Source organism: Strix aluco, chromosome 26 (genome assembly GCF_031877795.1).
Source record: "Strix aluco isolate bStrAlu1 chromosome 26, bStrAlu1.hap1, whole genome shotgun sequence".
Lineage (NCBI taxonomy): Eukaryota > Metazoa > Chordata > Aves > Strigiformes > Strigidae > Strix > Strix aluco.
The window spans coordinates 4,128,904-4,150,969 of NC_133956.1; the positions used below are offsets into that span (position 1 = coordinate 4,128,904).

Here is a 22,066-nt window from a genome sequence, read left to right on the forward strand (position 1 = left end):
GTTTATGTGGGCAGAGCCCAGGCAGGGCAGGGGGGGGATGATTTGGGGCTGGGGGTGGCAGCTCCCCATCCCCACCATGGGGGCTTGTGCTGCTCCAGGGGTGATGGAGCTGCCAGGAAAGTTGGCGGGGGGAGGCGAGGGCAAAGAAAGCACCAGGCAGGGCTCGGGGGAAAAGGGGCACCTCGGAGTCTTTAGTGCAGACACGTTGCCCAAACCCACCGCGGAGCCCTCAGGCACGGGCAGGGGGCTGCTCACCGGCGGGGGCGGGGGGGGCTGTCCACGCTGCTGGAGAGTCTGGCCAGCGCGTCCTCCTCTAGTTGCCCTTGGGGGCATTTTTATTCCGGATTTCGGCCACTTTGCTGGCCAGGAAGCCCCAGTGGAAGGCCCCTTCCTCTGGCTCCCTCAGGTCGCTGCCATCGTCACCCGGCGGCTCCCCGGGGCTCTCGCCTGGCTCCGGGGGGGGCACCCCTTTGTCTGGCCCCGACGCCTGCTGCCACTTGGTAGCAAAGAGATCCCAAAAGCCGGGTGCCTTCTCAGAGGGGGGCGGCTCGGGCGGCTCAGCGGCCAGCGGGCTGGGGAGAGAGCAGGGATGGGGATGTCAGTGTGGGGACCCGTCTTGCCAGGTCCCTCAGTGGCCAGCACTGGGACCCCCCAAGCCCCCCCATGTCCCCCTTCCATGCTGGCTCTCCCCCTGCTGCCCCCCAGCCCAGCCCCATGGGTATAGTCAGGGGGTGCAGGTGATGGGATGGGGGGACTTGGCAGCTCCCAGGGGCTGGATCCAGGCTGTGGGGTCCCCCCCACCGAGCTGCAACTTACTGGTCTGCGCAGGGCTCCGGGCTGAGCAGCTGGTGCTCGTCCTCACGGGTGAAGAGGGATGAAAGCGTCCGCCAGCCCCGGGCACCCACCCCCTGCACCTGTGGGGGAGGCAGCACCAGGCTCATCGGGGACCCCCAGGTCCCAGAAGCACCCCCCCGGCCCCGGCCCCCGCTTCCCCCAGCCCTCTTCTCACCTTCCTTGCCAGCTGGGACACGGGGCTGGGCCCTTCCTCCATCAGCGTGGGGGTCTCGGCCGTCTCCATCAGCTCGGGGGGCTCTCCCTGCAATGAAGCCCCCACGTGAGGGCAGGGGTGCAGGCAGGGGGAGGGCAGAGAGGTTGGTCACCCCACTTTGAGGGGGGGGACCCAGGCTTGGTGATGACCCCTCCAACCTACCTCCTCCTGCAGCGCCCCGTCCGCCCGCGCCCCCCCCAGGGTCTGCAGCACTTTGGCCTTGTAGATCCGCCAGAAGCCCTGGGTCATGGTGAGGGGCTCAGCGGGGCCGGGAGCCGGCGGGTGCCGTGGGGAGCGGGAGGGGTGTGGGGCTGGACCCCCCCGCGCCGCCTCGATGATCCGGTGGCTTCATTAAAGTTTCAGGGGCCACTTCCAATGCACAAAGGGGAACCTGAGCCCAGGCTGAGCTGGGGGCAGCGCGGGGACAGCTGCTCTGGTCACCCCAAACCCCATCTCCACCCCTCTGCCCCAGCCCCCCCCAGTGCCCCTCGCCCCCAGGGGACCCCCCCAGGGCTGGGGCCACCCCAAGCCCCCAGTGCAGAGCAGGCCCTGGGGCTCAGCACCCCCCCCGCCGTGGGTCCCCATTTATAATTGATCACCCAGGGTGGAAGAAACACGATCAGTGCCGGGACACGGTACGCTGAGCCCTCCCCAGCTCATCGCAGCAGTGACCGGGGCAGCACAGCACCCGGTTACGCCCTGCGCCGAGGCCAGGCCCTGTGTCCCACTGCGGGGACAGCCTGGGGGGGGGGGGACCGGGTGCTGGGGGGGTCCGTGGGGACGGGACTGTCCCCCGGGGCCATCCACCGGCCCAGGGAGGCGGGAGGGCAGAGCCGTGGGGCTGAGTGTGGGGGCGTGGCCTGGCGCGGCGTGGGCGTGGCCTGATAAATGGGCGTGACCGACAGCAGGATCGTATCTACCGCCTCGTGGGCGTGGCCTAGATTTTGTGGGCGTGATTTGTAGCTTTGTGGGCGGGGACTTGCCGATTTGTGGGCGTGGTCTGCCGCTTTGTGAGCTGGGTTTGGCGCTTTGTGGGCGTGGCTATAGGCGTCGTGGGCGTGGTCTGCGGGGCGTCCCGGCGCGGGGCGTGGCCTGAGGCCGGCTGCGCCTGCGCAGTGCGGGGCGCGGGCCCGGCGTGCGGCCGCCATGTCGCCGCGCAATGGCCGCCGCACCGGCGCTCACCGCTCGCACTCGCTGGCCCGGCAGATGAAGACGAAGCGGCGCCGCCGTGACCTGGACGAGATCCACGGGGACCTGCAACCCGAGAAGGCCGCTCGGCTGCTGCGGCAGGAGCCCGACCCCGACCTGCCGGGCTGTGCCCAGTTCTACTGCCTGCACTGCGCGTGCGTGGGCCGGGGGAGGGGTGACAGGCCCGGGGGGGGTGGCTCTAACCCTTGGGGGGGTTTGCGCTGGTGCTGGGGGTTGTTTGGCCGCTGAGGGGGGCGGTGCCTTGGTCCTGGGGGTTCCCTGACCCCCGGGAGGGGCTTGTCGGGGTGCCGGGTGGTCCCTGGCTCCTGGGTGTGGGTGCTGATCCTGGTGAGGGGAAGCTCTAATCCCCAGGGGTCTTGTCCTGGGCTCAGGAGGGACCCTGGGCCTTGGGGGGAGCTTGTTCTGCTTTCAGGGGGGGACGCTGGCCCGTGGGGGACTGGCCCCCGGGAGTTGGGGGGGGACCATGGCCCCTCTGTAGGGCTCTCCCCAGTGCTGCTGCCATCTCGGGGACTCCTGACCCCCAGCCTCTTATCCCCCGCCCAGGCGCTACTTCGTGGACCTGACCAGCATGAAGGAGCATTTCAGATCCAAAGTGCACAAGAAGAGGTAAGGGGGGGCCTGAGCGGGGCCCGGAGCCACCCCGTGGGCCTGTGCCCTGCCCTGGAGCAGGCCGCGGCCCCTTGCCCCCATTTCATCAGGGTGAGGTGGGTGGGGGTGTCAGTTCTGGGCTGGCCTTGTTTTGAGGAGCTGGGGTGGAAGGCTTCAAGTTTTCTCTCTGCCTTCCCCACAGGCTGAAGCAGCTGCGGGAGGCACCGTACACGCAGGAGGAGGCTGAGCGTGCCGCCGGGATGGGCTCCTACATCCCCCCGAAGAAGGTGGAAGTGCAGACCCAGCCGCTCAAGGAAGTCACCGAGATGGAGGCGTCCAGCTGAGCCCAGTGGACTGAGGGGCCGGGCAGCTCCCTAAGGCATCTTTGTCCTCAGCTTTGTGAGAAAAACATGCCCCAGCACAGCCTGCCAGCAAGCAAATGCTTCACTCCTCCCGGCAGCCCTCCTCGCCAGAGCACTAACGAGGAGAAGGAGCCAACGAGACCTCGGGTGCCCTCACTGCGTGTCCCCCTTCTCAGGGAAGGGGAAAACCACTCGTTCCCGAAGCGCTGGCGTGACTATGCGCTCGTCTCTGCTTTTAGAGCGATTTTAGGCCTCTCTCCTTGGGTCAGAGGTTGACCATGGGGAGTCGCCCATTAAAATATGTCAACCAACAGGCTGGCAGTGTTGAGAGCTCGCTGTGAGTGTGCCCCGGGCCCTGGCTGGAGGGTGGCAGCTGCTCCTTGGCGTGGAGGGCAACTTCTTGGTGTTGTGCTCTTCCCAGTCACGCCAAGGGAAAATATTGCCAGTGTCTGTGCCAGGATGGAGGAACAGCCTTGTCCCGGTGCTCCTGCACTGTCAGGGCAGTAAAACTCCCTCTGCTTTGCCCTCCTGGCAGGGGTTTCCCAGCCTGCTGGTAGCAGATACGGGGCTGCTTTTTGGAGGAATAACGTGCTTGAGCGAGCTCTTCATCCACTTGGGTCTGTAGCAAGCAGCTCGTCGTGGTGCTGGCGCTGCCTGTTTGGGCCTTGAGAGGGGGATGCTGGTGTCACCCCGGCAGGGACACTTTTAGGCTTCTGTCCCCTAAAACCCAATGCCTAGAAGTGATTTCATCTTGCTAGAGGGCTGGGGCTGCGTGTGTGGCATGATCAGCCTCTCCCTTTCGCATCCACCAGCCCGAAGTGGCTGTAATCGTGCCGATGACCCTGCCTCCGCCTGCCCGGCTCTCAGGGGGGGATTTTGTGTGACAATGCCACCACCCGCTGCTGCGAATTCCTGCAGAGTGGGTTTTGCAGATGCAGCACTGGCAACAAAACCCCCAGACCAGAGGTTCATCCCTCCTGCCAAGCCAGGAACGGGGCGTAGTAGAAAATCAGAGCGACAACACAGCTGTGCTCGGCAGGAAAGGATTTATTTCTGTACAGCCTGCTTGGATTTGTACCCCCGCCAGCCCCAGGAAGATGGAGTGCGGGTTTGGTGGGTGCAAGGGGGCTGGGAAAATTGCAGACCCCATCCCTGTGGGATGTGCCTGCCCAGGGGACACATCGCCGACCCCATGGCCCCATCTCCCCCCCGGCCCTGTTGTTGCAGAGGCCGCTCTGGTCGCAGCCCTCCCCACCGCGTTACCTAACGGCGCTGGGTGCTGACCTCCTTTCTGCCAGGCTGGCTGTGGCTGCTGCACGTTCTCTGTGGGGACAGGGGGGGCCTGTGTGGCCACCAGTGGGGTGCAAGGGGCCCCCCTGGGCTGCTCTGCTTGCAGGGGCAAATGGGTGCAGCACCCGGCTCCACCATCCATCTGTCTGTCCGTTCAGCCTCTGGTCTTGTTGTGGCTGGATCATGGGGTCTGGCAGCAGCTCTGGAGCCAGGAGGTGGCTTCTCCATTCTCCATCCCGATCGTTGAACCAGCTCCCAAAAGCGGGGACAAACAGGGGGACAGGGGGACGTGTCCCCCAGCCCCAGGGCACCCTGGGCATCGCACCGCCCAGGCGTGGAGGGAAGGGCTGGACGTGGCGCAGATCAGCTGGAAAGGATCCGCATCCGGCAGCTCCGTTCAGGTGGGGGCCAGAGGGCGGAGGGGGACCCCGGCACCCCCCTGGGGACCATCCCCGTGGCCCCACTGGCCCCCTCCTCATGGCTCTGGGGGGGCCTTGGTGGGGCCGGCCATTCTTCGGGCGCTGTAGAAGGAGAGGCAGAGCCCGGCGGCCGCCAGCAGCAGAGCCAGGGGGGTCAGCAGCCGCCCTCCTGACTCAGCCCCCCGCCCTGCCGCCAGCTGCATCTGCGGGGGGAGAGAGGAGAGGAGAGGGGAGCGCTGTGAGACCTTGAACCCCAAATCCCCCCCTGGGGACAGGAGCCCTGAGGCCGTGCCCTGAACATCCCCATCCCACCCAGCTGGCTTGTGAGGGCGATGAGGGCAGCTTTGGGGGGGCATCCAGGGGTGCTTTTGGGGTGCCCCATGCAGCGCTTGCGGGGCTCCACCAGCAGCACCCTCGCTGCTACCCTGGAACCAGGATTTGGCCAGGCATGGCTCCCGTGGCCGGCAGGTCTGGTTGGCAGCACGGGCAGGATCCTGGGGGTCCCCACGGGGTCCCCCCCACCCCGCTCGCCCCTTACCTGGAGCAGACGGAAGTACCCCGGGGTTAAGCGTCTGGGGCGGATGATCATGGCGTGACGAGCAGCAGCAGGATCAGGCCTCGTGGGTCAGCAGCAGTGGGGCTGGGGTGTTCCCCCCCCAACCTCCAACCCTGGGACCCCCAACCTTGACCACGGCAAAGGGGGGGTCTGTGTCTGTCACCCGCCTGCCGTCCCCGCAGCCCTCTCGGAAAGGGCTGCACGCACCCGGCGAGCGCCGAGCCGCTGTCAGCCGCGATCAGCGCCCGCTGCTCCCCCAAGCGCACACGCCAGGGCGGGGGGAGACGGGCGCTGAGGCGCTGGCGGGGGGGGGGGGCCAGCAGCTGCCCAACGCAGATTTGGGGGGGCAGGAGAGCCAGGTTTAGCAGGGGCAACCCCTCTGCAGGCCTGCACATGGGTTGCCCCCTGCCTCAGTTTCCCCATCTGCAAAGGAGGGGGTGGGAATTGTGCTTTGGCAGGGGATGACCCCCCCTCCAAATTCCTGGGTGGTGGGGAGGGTGCTGAGCAGGGTCTCCCCCCAGGTTCTCCTGGGGATCTGTGCGGTCAAACCTCATGCCCACAGGGCACCTGGCTCCTGGGGGGACACCCACTAGCGTCATGAGTTCTGTTGGGACTCAGCCCTGACTGCATGAAGTGGCTGAGGGGGGTGAGACACCTCATCTCACAGCTGGGGGGGGGCTGGCGGGGGGTGCTCCCTGGGCGGGTGCAGTTTCCCCGGAGAGGGGGGGTTTCAGCAGCCATGCGTCACCGGCCGGCCCGTGACTCACTGGGGTGCGTCGTGGTGGTGCCTCGCCCCGCGGGGTCGTACTGGGCCGTACTGGGCCGGGCGGGAGGCCGCGGTGAGCGGCACGCGGGTGCGCCAATGGGGCCGCCCGTCTCCCGCGCAGGTGAGCGGCCGCTCCCGCCGGTTCCGGCCTGGCCGCCATGGAGCCCGTGGGCACCTGGGGCCCCACGCAAGCGGCCGCCTGGCTACGAGGTGAGGCCCACACCCCCCCCCGCCCCGGCTGCTCTGTGCCCTGGCTCTTCCCCAACTTTGGGGGGGACCCCACTGCAGCCCTGGGGGTCTGGGGTTGGGGGCATGTGGGTGGCTGGGGGTGGTGGGCAGCTCTTTCCTGTCTCTCAGCCATTGTCCCCGGGGGGGGGGGGGGGGGGGGGTTGATCCCTGGATCTGGACGGTGGTGGGGTGGGGGTTCAGACATCCTCGCCATCTGGGCTGAGACCGGGCGAACTCGTTGCATGGAGAGGCCCCTCCAGGCTGCCTGGTGTCACCCCCCGGGGTCACCAGCCAAGGGCCAGCTGGGACACTGCCAGGGGTGGGGTAGGGGGGTGCTGGGCCCCCCCCCGCGGTGTCCGGCTGGCTCTAGGGCAGGGCTGTGGGCAGGGCTGGACGCGGCGGTGCAGGGGTACCCCTTCGAGGCCTGGGGGCTGGCGGGGCCCGACCTGCTGGGGCTGTCGGCGGCGGCCCTGGAGGCGCTGGGCGTGTGGCGACTGGGGCACCAGGAGCTGCTGCTGGAGGCCGTGGAGCAGCTCCGCGCCCTGGTGAGTTCCAGCACCCATGGGTGCTGCGGGGGGTCCCGTGGCGGAAGGGGGGATGTGGGTGTGCTCTGGGCTGGGTGGGGAGGGGGGACATGGGGAAAGCTTTGGGTGGAGAAGGGGGTGCAGGGGCACCCTAGACTGGGGGATGGACGGACATGGGGACACCCTGGGCTGGAGGGGAGGATGTGGGGGCACCTTGGGCTGGGTGAAGGTGGGGACAGAGGAGCACCCTGGGCTGGGTGGAGGGGGGGTGTGGGGGCTGAATGGAGGGGGGATGCGGGGACACCCTGGGCTGGGTGGGGGTGGGATGTGGGGGCACCTTGAGCTGGATAAAGAGGGGGACATGAGTGCACCCTGAGCTGGGAGGAGGGGGGGAATCAGGGGCACCCTGGGGACATGGAGGCACCCCAGAGACCCCCTGCTGCCCTCCCATCCCCCGGTGTCCATGTGTCCCCCCAGGACACGGGGCTGGCGAGCACCAGCCTGCGGACGCTGACGGAGAGGCTGCGGGACCTGGCACAGGGCACCCAGAGCCTGGTGCTGGGGGGGCCGCCAGCGGGGGCTGCCCCCCAGCCGCCCCCCCTCGCCGTCCTGACCCGCGTTGTCGACCTGCTCGGTGCCGCCAAGGGGCTCTTCTCCTGGCTCAACAGGTCCGGGGTGGGTGGGGGCACCCATGGGTGCTGGGTGCCCCCCACGCATGGCTGAGGTCTCTGTTGTGTGTTGTGTGTCCCCCCCCCAGGTACCTCTTCTCCACCCTCAACGATTTTTCGGCCAGCCGGGACATCATCCTGCTCTGTGCCCAGCTGGCAGAGACGCTGCAGGCGGTGGGTGCCCAGGGCGGCCGCGCTGCCCCGAGGCCACGGTGATGGGCACAGGGGGCGAGGGGGCGAGCCAGCCGTCTGCTCTGCTGTCCCCCAAAACTCTGCCTGCTGGAGGGGGGGTGGGAGAGCTGGGATGGAGTGGGGGTGCTGAGCCATCCCGTCCTGCTCAGCTCTGCGTCTTGTCCCCCCAGGACTGTCCCGCGGCCGAGAGGGACGCCCAGATCCTGCGGATTGTAAGTGCTGGGTGAAGAGGAGGTGGCAGGCATGGGGGGCCCAGTGTTGCCAGGGCCCCCCCCCCGCCCCCTCTCAGCCCCCCCCCCCCCCCCCCGCTGTCACCTGCAGTGCCAGCACATTGTGGGCATCTGCGAGAGCATCGTGGGCTGCAGCCCCCCAGCGCTGCTGGACCGCAGGGCTGTGCTGCAGCGCGTGGGGCTGGCGCTGCCCCCCGGCCCATGGGGCAGCCCCCCAACATCCCCTGAACACCCCAACGCTGCCCCTCAGCCCATGGGGGAGCCTCCCGACCTCCCCTGGCACCCCGACGCTGCCCTCTGACCCTCTGGGGAGCCCCTTGCCACTCCTCACTGCCCCACTGGTGAGTCCCTGCCACCCCAGTGCCCCCCACTGCCTCGGGACCCCCCGGCTCCCCCTGCACCCTGCTCACACCTCCCTCCCGTCCCCCCCAGGGCTTTGAGATCACCTCCACCAGCTCCTGCCTGCACTTTGTGTCTGCGACTGCCTCGGAGGTGAGTGAGGGGCTGCCCGTCCCGGTCCATCCCCCTCCCGTGCCACCCTGTCCCTCAGTCATCCCCTTTTAGCGCCCGCGGTGGGGAACACCACCCATCCCCGCTGCAACCCGTGCAGCCGGATCCTGTGAGCCTCTTGGTGCCCTAATCCACCCCCCAAAAACCCAGAGCTGAGGGTGGCTGCCTGCAGCTGAGACTGTGCAGCTCGTCTCACGAGTGAGCACAGCCTGGGCCATGGTGGGAGCCCCCCTCTGCACCCCAATCCCACCAGCTGCTCTGGTTGGTGCTGTGCAAGGTCAGGCTGCTGGTTAATGGTTAACCCCCCCCAGTTCTCCCCAGCTGGGAGAGCTCCTGAGTGCAGATTAACTGGTGTGTGTGTGGGGGGTGAGTGCCTGGGGCCAGGCACCCCACTCCCACCCTTCCTCTGCCCCAGGTCCTGGCAGCCTACGGGGGCCGCATCCTGCCCGGAGACGAGATCGTGCAGGTCAACGAGCAGGTCGTGGTGAGTCGGGGCGGACGGGAGCTGGTTTCAGCAGTGAAGTGGTGGACGGAGGAGCTGCAGGGCTGGGAGGAGTTAGGGGAACACGGTGGGTGTGGGCAGGAGGATTTGGGGGGACAGGGGAGCTGTGATCAGCAGAATGCAGGAGCCCTGGCTGGGAAAGGTCTGGGGGACACAGAAGGCACTGCTGGGGGGGTTGGGGGATGCTGGAGCCGCTGTAGAGGATTTGGGGGATGTGGGATCTGTGGCTGGGGAGGGTTTGGGGATGGGGGAGCCGTGGGGCAGCGTGGGGCAGCGGCCGTGTCCCACAGCTCACCAGGGGGTGGGTGCAGGTGGGTTGGACACGCAGCAACCTGGTGAAGAAGCTGCTGGAGAAGGCGAGCAGGGTGACACTGGTGCTGAAGAAGATCCCCCTTGACCTGGCCGGCTCACCCCCCTCTCCCAGGCAGCAGGTAGCGATCCCAGAGCTCCCAGTACATCCCCAGTGCCACACTGGGCTGTGCTGGGAACTGGGCAGGGATGCTCAAAGCCAGGCATCTCCCACCACCTTGGTGGTCCCTAAAGTTCTGGGGGGACCATGGTGGGGGACGGGCTGGCCCTGACGCTCCATCCACAGCTCCCAGGAGCCTTTTTGGATGCTGCAGATGCCCCCGACGCACGGAGCGGCGAGTGCCCTGGCAGCCCCGTGTCCCTGACCTCCAGGTGAGCCCCATCCCCTGACACCCCGACACCCCCAGCCCGGCCAGCACGGAGTTTGGGTGCACCCTTCCCAGTTTTTTCGGGGGGTGAGGTGCTGTCAACGCGGCAGCTGCCTGCGAGTGGCCCAGGAAGCTGCCAGTAGTCTTAAGGAATGAAAAAAAGTGGTTGTGTTTGTAATTCATTCACTTGGTAACGTTTTAATGGGGTTGAAACTATATTTAGACATGACCCTTCTCTCCCGGAATGGAAAGGCGTGCGCGGAGCCAGCGGCAGCACGGGCGAGCCGGGCAGGAGCCATCGGGCTGGGCACGGACCCTGCCGGGGGTTGCGGAGGCCGGTGGGGCTGGTACCGAGCCACCACCACCACGTTGCCTCCAGCCCCACTCCTCCTCGGGCGGGGAGAACCGCGGGAGCCCCAAGCGAGCGTGGGGACGGCCGGGGCCCGACATCAGGATCCCCGTGACAGTCGAGGGGGTTTGTGACTCAGGGATCCTTTTTTTCCCCAGCGCTGCTGCTGATTTGGACTCGGGGTCAGACTCGGCACCAGACTCTGCCACCGAGGAAGAGGAGGGAGAGCCCGAGCAGGACTCGAGGCTGCCCGAGGCGGCTGTGGGGGAGCTGCCAGGCCACGGTAGGAGGGGAGCAGAGGGGGTGTCTGGGGACGGAGCAGCTTCTTCCCCCGAGACAGGAGGCTGGAGCCCCGTTTGCTGTTTGCAGGTGCTGCAGAGGAGGAGGCATCGTGGGAGGGGGGCACCCCGCTGAGCACCCTGTGCTCCCCGGGCACCCTTGCTGCTGCCGGACCCTGCGCCGCAGAGCTCAGCCCCACGGCAGCCCCCACCACGGGGGCTGGGGGTGCAGAGCCTGGAGAGCTCCCTGGGGAGGTGAGAGCAGGTGGGAGAGGAGCGCTGAGCCTCAGGGCGGGGGGACACTGGGGGGACATCGATGGGGGACACGCAGGACTTCATGTCCCGCGTGAGCTGGGAGGCAAAATGCCCATCCCTGGGGTGGGTTCCCCTCTGAGCTCACTGCTGCGGGGTAAGTTGGGGGTCCTTAAGGGGCTGGGGGTGCTTCTGGGCGGGGCTCAATCATCCCTAACCCTCTGTCTCCCCATCCAGGGCAGCCCCCAGACAGGACGCAGACCAAAAGGTGAGTGGGACGCTGTCGGGACTGGATGAATGGTGCTGGGGGCTCTCCCAGGCTCTCCCCTGCCTGCTCGCCCTTCCCTACTCTTGATGTGGAGCCCCCCCCTCCCCAACAATGCTGTGGCCGGCAGGAGTGGCGACCAGGCTGAGCCGCCGGCGGGTCTCGTGCCGGGACCTGGGCCGGGTGGACTGCGATGGCTGGCTCCTGAAGAAGAAGGACCACGTGGGCTTCATGGCCCAGAAGTGGAAGCGCTGCTGGTTTGTGCTGAAGGGCCACACGCTCTACTGGTACCACCACCCCAACGTGAGTAGGGACACTGGGTGTCCTGGTCCCCCCAACCTGGGGCAGCTGGGCTTTCCCCCCACCAGCGCCGGGGTGGGTGATGGCCATGGCTGTCTCCCTTGCAGGATGAGAAGGCTGCGGGACTCATCAATGTGGCCACCTACGACCTGGAGAGCACGAGGGAGCAGAAGAAGAAATAGTGAGTGGGGTCTGTCTCACCATGGACCTCCTGGCTGGTGGTGGAAGCGGGGGGGATGCTGTCCCAAGGGCACGTGCTGAGGAGCTCTGCTGGCTACCACCTCCATGTCCCCTTGGGCCTGGTGGGGTCCCCGCAGGGCTGGTGGGTTGCCCGCAGGGCTGGTGGGTTGCCCGCAAGGCTGGTGGGTTGCCAGCAGAGCTGGTGGGGTCCCCGCAGGGCTGGTGGGGTGTCCGGTGGGCTGGTGGGGTGCCTGCAGGGCTGGTGGGGTGTCCGGAGGGCTGGTGGGATGTCCACAGGGCTGGTGGGGTCCCCGCAGGGCTGGTGGGGTGTCTGCAGGGCTGGTGGGGTTTCCGCAGGGCAGGCAGGGTCCCCGCAGGGCTGGCAGCACTGGCTGTCTTGCAATACAGGAGCCCACGCTCTGTGCACTGTGCTGCTGGTGTTATCTGGGACAAAGCTGAGGACCAGAGCATCTCCAAGGGCAGGAAAAAGCCCAAACCCCGCAGTTGGGTCGGGTTGGGGGGGCTGCGGTGCAGGGGAGGCTGGATGGGGGCTCGGGGCTGGCTCTGGTGCCGGGTAACCGCAGCAGTGAAGGCAGCTGCCTGCTTGTCCTCCTCCAGTGTGTTCCAGCTCTCCCACCAGAAGTACAAGCCCTTCGTCTTCGCCGCAGAAACGCTGGCTGATTTGAGCATGTGAGTAACGCGCCAGCCGGTGCCAGCCGGTGCCACCACACCGGGCTGGCCGTGACCCCTGTCTGTCTGTCTGTCTGTCCATCCTTTCCTTCCTCAGGTGGGTCAGTCACCTAATAACAGCCAAAACGAAGTACACGCTGGCCCACCAGTCGGTCCCGGACAGGGAGGAAGGTAACAGGCCCTTTCCGGGGTGGGAGATGGGGTCAGTTCCCCTGCGGGAGATGGGGACCCTGCGGGGAGTGGTGGGTTTTTGCTGTGGCCCCTGCGTGGGAGCTTTGCCTGTGATTTGGGGAAATGTGAGAAATATTCCGTGAGAGGAGGGCTGGGGTGATGCTCACCCCTAGGGAGGGCTGGGGAGGGGCAGCCTGGGGTTTCCCACTCCCACTGTCCTCCCCCGTGGCCTCCTCCAGACTGCTACAGCGAGACAGAAGCTGAGGACCCTGATGATGAGTCCCCCAGGCACGGATGTGACTCGGTGAGTGGCCGTAGGGGACACCCTGGGGAAGGGATGGAGGATCCTTGTCTCACCTCCCCCCATCTCTCCCCCAGCCAAAGAAGAAGCTGCAAAACGCCCCGGAGAAAGCCCAGCTCTTCCCGGCCGGCAGCGAGCCCAGCAGTGCAGCCAGCAGCCCCCAGGGCAGCCCCCGACCCTGCTCACCCATGGGTAGGGGCTGGGGGGGTGACATCTGTCACCCTGTCACCTTGAGTGCACCCTTTAATCAAAGTCACGGCCTCCCTTTTGTGTGTGTGTGTGTGCTGGGGGGGAGGTAACTCGAGTTGAGATGTGCTTGAGTGTGAACCATGTAGTGTCTCGGGATGCTCTCAGGGCAGGGTCACACGTGGGGGCAGCCCCATGGGGTTTGGGGAGCTCTGCCCCCTCCTACAGTGCCCCCCTCTCCTCGCCCAGACCCCACCGGGGAGGATCTCGAGTGCCTGATGCGGTGCCTGAAGCAGGGGGGGGTGTCCCTCATCGGGCGGCAGCGGTTCCTGACGCAGGAGCAGTGCCGCAAGTCCTTCATCCGGCGCAACAAGAACCCCCGCATCAACGAGAAGGTGCACGCGGTGCGAGCCCTGCAGAGCACGCTCAAGGTGGGGGCCCACAGTGCCCTGACTTCCCCCCAAAACCACCCCCCCCCCGATCATGAGCAGCCACCCCAAAACAGGCCCTTCCTCTTGGCAGGCGAAGCTGGTGGAGCTGCAGGCGCTGGAGCAGCTGCTCAGCGACGCTGCGCTCACCTCGGAGAAGTTCAGGCGCTGGAAGGAAGAGCACCAGGAGCTGTACCAGGACCTGCGGGAGTGGGGGGGATGGCAGCAGGGCCAGGACGGTGACGGGGGGCTCGGGGATGAGCACGGCCCCCCTGAAGAGGCGGCCGAGCCCTGACACCCCACCGGGACCTCTGGATGAAGCAGTGCCGATAAAAATCACAGTGCTGCGGGAGAAAAGCGGGTGCTCTGCTGGGGGGGTGCACGAGGGGATTGACGACAGTTTTGAAGACTCGGCCCCCACAATGGACTTGCCACAGGAGAAGCAGCTTCTGCTCCATCCCCCCTCCCTGGGGTAGGACGTTGCTGTGACAGTTGCTTTGTTAAGAACAGTTTGTCTCGGCTGCACATTGGCCACGGGGGCCTTTTCCCCGAGGAACGTGCCCCCGCTGCGCACATCCGGCGCGGTGCCACCGGCCATCCCGGCCAAGGTCTCTTCTGCTGTAAATAAAACTGTGTCAACGAGGGCTGATTGTGCCGTGCTTTTTCTTGGTGGTGAAAGGTCCCTGTAGTGACAGCCAGCCCCTACCTGTGCCACATGCCACCATCCTCGAGTGGCTGTGACATCCCTCTGTGCCCTGCTCTCCTCTCCCCGTGGGCTGTGCCACGGTGATGGCACCCACCCATGGGGTGGGGACACAGGGACAGGCTCCGATGGCACTGCGAGGCCAGGGAAGGTGATGAGGCAGGGAAGGTGTCCCGGGGAGGGCTGGGAGCTTTGGGCAGCTCACAAGGGGGGAGTGCAGGGTGGGAGGGGGTAGAAGGCGGATGGGTCCTGCCCCTCCCTGTGCCACCTGGTCCCTTACAGACGTGCTATGGCTGGGTATGGCGACGCTCTTTACTCAGCTGCAGAGGCTAAAACCTGCGTAAGGATTAAAGCACAGTCAAGTAACTCTGTGCCCAGCTTGCTTTTGAGTGAAAAATTACCAGTGAAGGGGTAAAGATGGGAACGGACCCACCTCTTCCACCCAGTGATGCTCTGAGGGGTGTCCAGGGGTGCAGGACAGCCACAGCACGAGGCTGAGGAGCCACTTGCCCCGCAGCAAGTGGCATCCTCGTGGGATGCTCGTGGCAGGAACCGCTCGGTCCCAGTGCCTCAATAATCCACGTTGTAAGGGGCAGCGGCTGGCCCTGTGACAAACCCCTTCTCCTGTAAATGCTGGTGGCCAGGCAGATGCCAGCCAGCACCTCTGCCCCTCTAGCCCAGGTGGAGACACGTCCCCAGGTGGAAGCGGCCTGCCGGGGGGTCTGTGGGCTGGCCAAGTCCTGCAGCACCCCCTGAGCCGTGTAGGAAGCAGCACCCAGGTACACATCACCCCCCCAGTCTCTCAGGTTGGGCCATAGCAGCGGAGGGCCGTCACTGCCCCAGCATGGCCAGTGCCCCCCCCGCAGCAGCGAGCCCACGGTGGTCGCTCTCAGCACCCACGCGGGCCAGAAATGGGCCGTGTCCTCTGGGAGGGTGCAACAGGCTGGGCCTGGCTGCACAAGTCCCCCCCCGTGCAGCTCTCCCGCAGGTCATCGATGAAGGGAAGGAGCATGTGAGGACCCCGACGCGGCCCCCACAACTCCCACAGAACCCCAGTGACACCCCCCAGTAACATCCCCCAGGTCCCCACTCCCCCCCTCACGGCACAGGCAGGAGTGAGGGCAGGGGCTGGGGGGGGGACAATGCACTGGAGCCCCTCCCCAGGGGTCCCCCTGGTAACGGGCGGCCTCGCAGGGACCCCAGAGCTCCTAGCAGAGGAGAGGGTGGGGGGGCCTGCGGGGATGGGGGGTCTCGGGTACTGCTCTCCCTGACACCCCCCCCCCCCCCCCCCCCCCGTACCCTCCAGCCACTCCGTGCTGCAGCCACAGGGCTGCTTCCGGCTGCAGCCTGCGAGGGCTCTATGGTCTCCAGCGAGCTGGCCTAGGCAGGAGGTCCTCCAGCTCTCTATGGTCTCCAGCAAGGCGGCCTAGGCAGGAGGTCCTCCAATTCTCTATGGTCTCCAGAGAGGCAGCCTAGGCAGGAGGTCCTCCAGTCTCTGTGGTCTCCAGCGAGGCAGCCTAGGCAGTAGGTCCTCCAGCTCTCTATGGTCTCCAGCGAGGCGGCCTAGGCAGGAGGTCCTCCAGCTCTCTATGGTCTCCAGTGAGTGATGTTCCTCTACAGAGATTTGCTTAACCCAGCAAGTGGGAATGACTCCTTCTGGAACACTCGCTTTGTTCTGGATGGCTAACTGAATTTTTTTTCCTGCAAATCCTTAAGAATATTCATTTACATGTCCTCTGCCAAGTATTTCATTAGTTCGTCGCCTAAGTCTGTTTAACACCTGGGTGATGCCCGCTACCTGATGCCTGCGAGCAGCTGGTGCCTGCAAGTTGAGGCCTGATTTACATTATACCTTAAATGGTCATGTTGTACCAATTGTGTATCCCTGGAAGTCTACAATATTATCAGAATTCTGCAATCTAGGTGAGACTCCCAAAGAAATCTTACTTGGGAAGTCTCCAAGGGGGAAAACGTTAATAAATTCTTTTACCAAACAACGTTTACCTTTGTATTGAACAAGGCCTGAGCGATTAAAGAGCAGAGGACCACCAGGCCACTCCCTGTTTCCAGCAGCGGGGTCCCAGTGGGGTCACTGGGCAGACTGGGGGGACTGTGCCACTGCCCGGGGATCCTGTTGGCTTTCCCAAAGGAGGAGGGGGACAGTTGTGGACTGTCCCGAGGCTCCGATTTGTCAGGGACAGCACTAGAGGCGGTGGCAGAGGGGGACAGTTTGGGTCCCAGGGTGGTGGCACCCGTGGGTGTCCCAGTGTCCCTCTTGGTGTCACTGGTGAGGGACAGGGACACCATGATGTACTTCTGGATGCTGCTGGTGGCAGTGGCACTGGGGACCATGGGCACCGCTGACACCAGTTTGACCACAGGCTGGACACTGGGGACAATGGTGATGCCAGGGCCAGGGGAGGTGGCCATGGGCACCGGGCTGGTGCTGAAGGTGATCACCTGTGGGGCAGGGAGACAGCGTGGGGCATGAGGACCGTGGGGGATATGGGGATGTGGGGACAGTGTGGGGCATGGGGACATGGGGGGCACAGGGACCATCAGGGGTGTGGGGACAATGGGGGACATGGGACAGTGTGGGACACAGGGAATGTGGGGGGACATGGGGACAGTTTGGGGCATGTGACATCGGACCATCTGGGGTGTGGGGACAGCGTGGGGACATGGGGACATTGTGGGACATGGGGACCATGGAGGGACATGGTGGGGCATGCGGTCCATGGGGGCAGTGTGGGGATGTGGGGACAGTGAGGGGCACAGGGACAGTGAGGGGCACAGAGACATGGGGACAGTGTGGGGACACGGGTACCATTGCTGCCACCATGATGGGGATCCCCAGGACCCTTGGGGTGACACGGGTGACCGGACCCAGCTGGGTCTGGCGCGAGTGCTTGTTCAGGGGCTTTCCTACCCCCCAGGGAAAGGCTCACGCTGGCTCTGACAGGCAGTTTATTGCCACGGAAAAGGGCCATTTCTGCCGTGATTCCCCAGCTTGCGGCTGCTCTTTGTTCTGGAGGCAGCACATCACCAAAGTGCTGAGGAGTTCAGGACAAAGATGTTGGGCCACCTGCGACATTTCGGCGCCGTCCTGAGGCCCTGGGCTGTGCCCCGGCCACCCACCGCCCCTGAGCGGGTGGGATGGGCGAGCCCAAGATCCCCCCGCGGGACCTGGCGTTTGGCTCTGCACTTGCTGCAGGAGCAGTCGTCCCGGCGACGTGGGTGCCGAGGACTCGGACCCCGCCTCAGCACTTCGCACCCACCCCTGTGAGGTGGTGGCCGTCTCCAAGGGGACGGCAAAGATCAAGGGTGTCCCTGCCCGTATTTGGGGGTGCTGATGTCACAACGGCCACTGTGACCCGTGGGGACAAGCCTATAAAAAGAGTCGCTGGGCTCAGGCTGTGGTCATTGTGACCAGGGGAGGTGAGGAGAGGGCAGGGGAGGTATGGGGCTTGAGGGGGGCTGCCAAGGGAGGAGGGGGGGTCCCACGCCTCGGGGTGCTGGGGCTGTGCTGAGAGCTGACCCGCGCCCCGCTTCTCCCTCAGAGTCAGTCGAGGCGCATCTGGGAGAGACACCCCGGTGCTGCTGGGACAGGGACTCTCCTCCCAACGCTTGGGACGTGCGCCATGTCTGAGAGGGAACAGGAGGCCTCCAACACGATGGAGCAGGGTGAGAGCAAAGTTTCCCTCCCGCAGCACAGCAGAGGAGCTGTCGGGGCGGTCAGCGTGGGACCGAGTGTGGTGGCAGGGGGAGGCAGTGCCTGTAGTGCCCCTTCCTCGCCACGGCCACCAGCCTTGCCCCTCAGCCCCTCAGGGACAGAGCAGGCCCTTGGGGACAATCCCTCAGGGACGCTTCCCCCAGCCCCGCAGAGGTGTTCATTCCCGCCGGCATTTGCTCTCTCCCCTCCAGCATGCGTGCTGTGCGGCCGGGCAGCGGCAGACCCGGATCTCTGCGGGCACAAAGAGGAGGAGGAAGGGCTCTGTGCCCATCTGTTTTGCCTGGTGAGTGCCCCGGGGCTCCCTCCAGCTTGCCCACAGGCACTCCTGGCCATGCTCTCCTCATCAGCTCCCCGTCTTGTCTCTTCTGCAGCTTTTTGCCAACCAGCTTCCGCAGCAGCGGAACGAGGATGTAGGGCTCATGGGATTCCTCCCTGAGGACATTCACCGCGCCGTCGAGCAGGCAGCGCAGAAGGTGAGGTCCTGACAAGATCAGGGAGATTTGTGTCAGGAGAAGTTTGGAGGAGCTTAGCCCAGACCCCAGGAAAGAAATCCCAGCCCCTCCAAGCAGCTCCGGGACAAAAGCCTTGCTCCCAGCAGCTCCACAGAGGCTCCAGCCCAGGAGCCTCGTGTGCCGGCCAGATCTATGGGCTGTGACCCAGCAGCGGCCACATCCTGCGCCCTGCCCGGAGGCATGGGGCTGGCTGGGAGGCGCTGAGGCTGCCGCTGACGGGGATGCTCTGCTCTTTCCAGCAATGCTTCGTATGCCGTGAGAGCGGGGCCGCCATCACCTGCTGCCGGGAGGGCTGTGACCGCAGCTTCCATCTCCCCTGTGCCGTGGAGGGTGAATGCGTCACCCAGTACTTTAGTCAGCACAGGTACCTCCTCTGCCCTCCTCGCCCCCACCGGGGAAGGACCCAGCGCTTCCCACCTCACCCATCCCTTCCCACCTTACCCATCCCTTCCCTCTTCCCCCCAGGTCCTTCTGCAGGGAGCACCGCCCAGAGCAGAAGGGGAAGGCGGCTCCAAAGGACGACACCATCTGCGTCATCTGCCAGAAGCCTGTGGAGGACAGAAAGTCCTACCACACCATGGTGTGCCCGGCCTGCAAACGCGCCTGGTTCCACAGGGGCTGCATCCAGGTAGGAGCCGTTCCCTCACCCCTGGGACACGGCAGGCGCTGGGCAGCACCAGGGCCTCACTCTTGCTCCTTATGTTTCCGCTGCAGGGCCGGGCTTCGTGTGCTGGTATTGCCTTCAGGTGCCCCCTCTGCAGAGACAGGAATGACTTTCTGCCGGAAATGTTCTTCATGGGCATCAACATGCCCTTGAGGTTGGTGTCCTGCCGGCTCACAGGACAGGAGGCTGCAAGCCCTGGGTCATGCCAGGGGCTGCCCCTGCAGTCCTGGCCCTCCGCTGTCCCATCAGCCTGGGCTTCAGCTTCACGGAGGGGCTGTAAACCAGGCAGGGGGGAGGAGCAGGGGTGCTCTGCATCGGCCTTATGCCGGGGCAGCAGGGGCTCAGCGATTTCCCTTTCCCCATCAGATTGCCATCACGGCAGATCTGGCAGGAAGAGCGAGCACTCATGGAGAGGAACCGATGCTGCGATGCCGAGGAGTGTCTTTGTCCTGGAGGCAGGGAGCAGGCAGACGAACGGGGGTAAGTTGCCAAAGCGGCACCCTGGGCTCTGCACGGGATCTCTGTCTCACCAAGAGCTCGAAGCAGAAGGACTGAGAACAGGAGCTGTGCTGCACAATCCCGTGCTGTGGTCACTTTGTCCTCACAATCATGAACCCCTTTGCTTCCCCAGGCCCTGGCAACTGCTGCTGTGCAGCTCCTGCGCTGGCGAGGGCACCCACCGGCGCTGCTCCAACTTGGAGACCAGCAGCACCAGCTGGGAGTGTGAGAGCTGTGCTGACCAGAGCACCGGTAAGAGGCAAAGCACCCAAGTGCCCCTGGGCTGGGGCCAGAGCCCAGGCAAGGCCTGACAGTGGGTGCCCAGGCTGGGCTTGGCAGAGCCTCCCTTCTCCAGGAGGGCTGGGGGCACCGCTCTGGCCTCTCCTGCCCTGAACCTGGGGGCCGTGCCCGTGACCTTCCTGCTTCCCCTTACAGACTCCAGTGACAGCTCAGAGATCGCTGGCCCTGGCACTGGTAGGCACTCAGGATCGGGGCCATCCCACGACATGCCGGCACTGGAGACCAGCAGTCCTGGAACCGGTAGCCAGTCAGGATCGGGACCATCCCAGGACTTGCTGGCACCAGAGACCAGCAGCCCCAGCACCAGCAGTCAGTCAGGATCGGGGCTGTCCCATGGCTCGCCAGCACAAGAGACCAGCAGCCCCGGCACCGGCAGTCAGTCAGGATCGGGGCTGTCCCATGGCTCGCCAGCACCAGAGACCAGCAGCCCCAGCACTGGCAGCCACACAGCATTTGGGCCAAACCACGGATCCCCGGAGCTGGAGACCAGCAGCCCCAGCACCAGCAGTCAGGCGGCATCAGGGCCGTCTCACGACTCCCCGGTGCTTGAGGAGAGCAGCTGCCCCAGCCCACCTGGGCCCATGCGCACGCGACTTCGCTCCCGCATGCAACGTCAGGCTCAGACACCCTACAGCCGGCCCAGGGGGTGCCAGGGGAGGAGCCGTGCGCCAGCACGAGGTGCTGAGAGCAGCACCCCCAGCCACGCAGCGCCGGAGCTGTTCCACGGCTCCCCAGTACCAGCAAGCAGCAGCCCCAGCACCACCAGCCAGCTGTCATCGGGGTCCTCCTGCGACTCTCCAGCACCTGAGAGTGGCAGCTGCTCCAGACGCCGTGGGCCCGTGCGCATGCGAGACCGCTCCCGCGTGGAACGTCGGGCCCAAATGCCCTACAGCCAGCGTGGACGCAGACGTGGGACCGGCCGTGCGCCGTCCCCGCGTGCTGGCCCTGATCCCCACCCGCTCAATAAAGTGAGCAGTTAATCTCTGCCCTGGGAGACTCCACGCTCATTCGTCGGCTTCCTCCACCTCTCCCTTTCTCGAGGGGCAGCGTTAGGGGCTGGGCCCAGAGGGTTTTCTTCCCCCCGGGGCCTGGCAGCCCCTTGCCCAGCCCTCCCTCCTTGCGGGCTGGCCTTGGCCGGCTGCCCAGCGCAATGGCCGTGTGCTTCGGGCCTCACTGGCCCCGCAGCTGGCTCAGTCTCCCCGGGGAAAGTTCACACCAGTGGCAAAGCTACTTTACAAGTTCCTCTCAGTGTCACCTCCAGAGTTGTGACATGAAGATTGCTGTAGATTGTCTTGTGACAGTAGCCAAAGGCCATCCAGAACAAAGTGAGTGTTCCAGAAGGAGTCATTCCCGCTTGCTGGGTTAAGCAAATCTCTGTAGAGGAACATCACTCACTGGAGACCATAGAGAGCTGGAGGACCTCCTGCCTAGGCCGCCTCGCTGGAGACCACAGAGAGCTGGAGGACCTCCTGCCTAGGCAGCCTCACTGGAGACCATAGAGAGCTGGAGGACCTCCTGCCTAGGCCGCCTTGCTGGAGACCATAGAGAGCTGGAGGACCTCCTGCCTAGGCCGGCTCGCTGGAGACCATAGAGCCCTCGCAGGCTGCAGCCGGAAGCAGCCCTGTGGCTGCAGCACGGAGCGGCTGGAGGGTCCCCCATCCCCACAGGCCCCCCCACGTCCCCTCTCTCCTCTGCTGGGAGCTCTGGGGTCCACACGAGGCCATCCTTTACCAGGGGGACCCCTGGGGAGGGGCTCCAGTGCGTTGTGTCCCCCCCATCACCAAAGCGGGATGAACTCATCGACACCAACGGGATGTAGATTAGCTGACACTCCTTTATCAGCGGCCGCGTGCGCAGGGGGGTCGTCTCACCAACAGTGCACCCCTAACTCATGTAGCGCACTGATTATATTGGATACAGTCAGACATAATAACCGAGTTCTCAAACACGCTCATTCCCATAACTCATTTTCTTATTCCCATTTTCTTATTCCCACCTCTTTCTTTGCCCAGGTGGCCAAGAAGGCCAATGGCATCCTGGCTTGTATCAGCACTAGCGTGGCCAGCAGGGACAGGGAAGGGATCTGACCCCTGTGCTCGGCACTGGTGAGGCCGCCCCTTGATGAGTGGGTTCAGTTTTGGGCCCCTCACTCCAAAAAGGCCATTGAATGACTCGAGCGTGTCCAGAGAAGGGCAACGGAGCTGGTGCAGGGTCTGGAGCACAGGTCTGATGGGGAGCGGCTGAGGGAACTGGGGGGGTTTAGTCTGGAGAAGAGGAGGCTGAGGGGAGCCCTCATGGCCCTCTGCAACTCCCTGAAAGGAGGGTGCAGAGAGGGGGGATGAGTCTCTTGAGCCAAGGACCCAGCGCCAGGACAAGAGGGAATGGCCTCAAGCTGCGCCAGGGCAGGGTCAGACTGGCTCTTAGGAAGGATTTCTTTGCAGAAGGGGTTGTTGGGCGTTGGAATGGGCTGCCCAGGGCAGGGGGGGA

At 65.5% G+C, this 22,066-nt stretch overlaps 3 protein-coding genes across 3 annotated transcripts; 2 read left to right on the plus strand and 1 right to left on the minus strand.

Annotated features, from left to right (window-relative positions):
* Positions 1 to 184: 184 nt before the first annotated feature.
* On the minus strand, positions 185 to 1,499 carry C26H1orf232 (chromosome 26 C1orf232 homolog). Its single transcript, XM_074850885.1, has 4 exons — positions 1,211 to 1,499; positions 1,010 to 1,096; positions 817 to 914; positions 185 to 572 (listed from the first exon to the last, which is right to left on the minus strand). The coding sequence occupies exons 1-4, from the start codon at positions 1,295 to 1,297 to the stop codon at positions 314 to 316; spliced, it is 531 nt and encodes a 176-aa protein (XP_074706986.1). The 5' UTR covers positions 1,298 to 1,499; the 3' UTR covers positions 185 to 313.
* Positions 1,500 to 2,162: 663 nt separating this feature from the next.
* ZNF593 (zinc finger protein 593) lies at positions 2,163 to 3,520 on the plus strand. The gene is made up of 3 exons (XM_074850692.1): positions 2,163 to 2,391; positions 2,801 to 2,863; positions 3,048 to 3,520. Exons 1-3 carry the CDS (start codon positions 2,195 to 2,197, stop codon positions 3,187 to 3,189), a joined length of 402 nt encoding a protein of 133 aa, XP_074706793.1. The 5' UTR covers positions 2,163 to 2,194; the 3' UTR covers positions 3,190 to 3,520.
* Positions 3,521 to 6,396: 2,876 nt separating this feature from the next.
* On the plus strand, positions 6,397 to 13,813 carry CNKSR1 (connector enhancer of kinase suppressor of Ras 1). Its single transcript, XM_074850865.1, is given in 23 exon segments — positions 6,397 to 6,448; positions 6,668 to 6,785; positions 6,837 to 7,011; positions 7,468 to 7,658; positions 7,748 to 7,832; positions 8,021 to 8,062; positions 8,172 to 8,306; positions 8,308 to 8,421; positions 8,513 to 8,572; positions 9,006 to 9,074; positions 9,404 to 9,523; positions 9,688 to 9,773; positions 10,277 to 10,401; positions 10,488 to 10,651; positions 10,886 to 10,916; positions 11,044 to 11,216; positions 11,321 to 11,394; positions 12,012 to 12,083; positions 12,181 to 12,254; positions 12,494 to 12,558; positions 12,633 to 12,747; positions 12,991 to 13,172; positions 13,264 to 13,813. Coding segments are annotated over 23 exon segments (2,523 nt in total). The 3' UTR covers positions 13,465 to 13,813.
* The last annotated feature ends 8,253 nt before the right edge of the window (positions 13,814 to 22,066 follow it).

Excerpts from the sequence above, each read along its gene's own strand:
- C26H1orf232 (XM_074850885.1), bottom strand. The coding sequence starts at position 1,297 with ATGACCCAGGGCTTCTGGCGGATCTACAAGGCCAAAGTGCTGCAGACC. Across the intron at positions 915-1,009 it reads TGTCCCAGCTGGCAAGGAAG|GTGCAGGGGGTGGGTGCCCG; the intron begins GTGAGAAGAGGG and ends CCTCCCCCACAG. Across the intron at positions 573-816 it reads CCGGAGCCCTGCGCAGACCA|CCCGCTGGCCGCTGAGCCGC; the intron begins GTAAGTTGCAGC and ends CTCTCTCCCCAG.
- ZNF593 (XM_074850692.1), top strand. The coding sequence starts at position 2,195 with ATGTCGCCGCGCAATGGCCGCCGCACCGGCGCTCACCGCTCGCACTCG. Across the intron at positions 2,392-2,800 it reads TTCTACTGCCTGCACTGCGC|GCGCTACTTCGTGGACCTGA; the intron begins GTGCGTGGGCCG and ends TCCCCCGCCCAG. Across the intron at positions 2,864-3,047 it reads TCCAAAGTGCACAAGAAGAG|GCTGAAGCAGCTGCGGGAGG; the intron begins GTAAGGGGGGGC and ends CCTTCCCCACAG.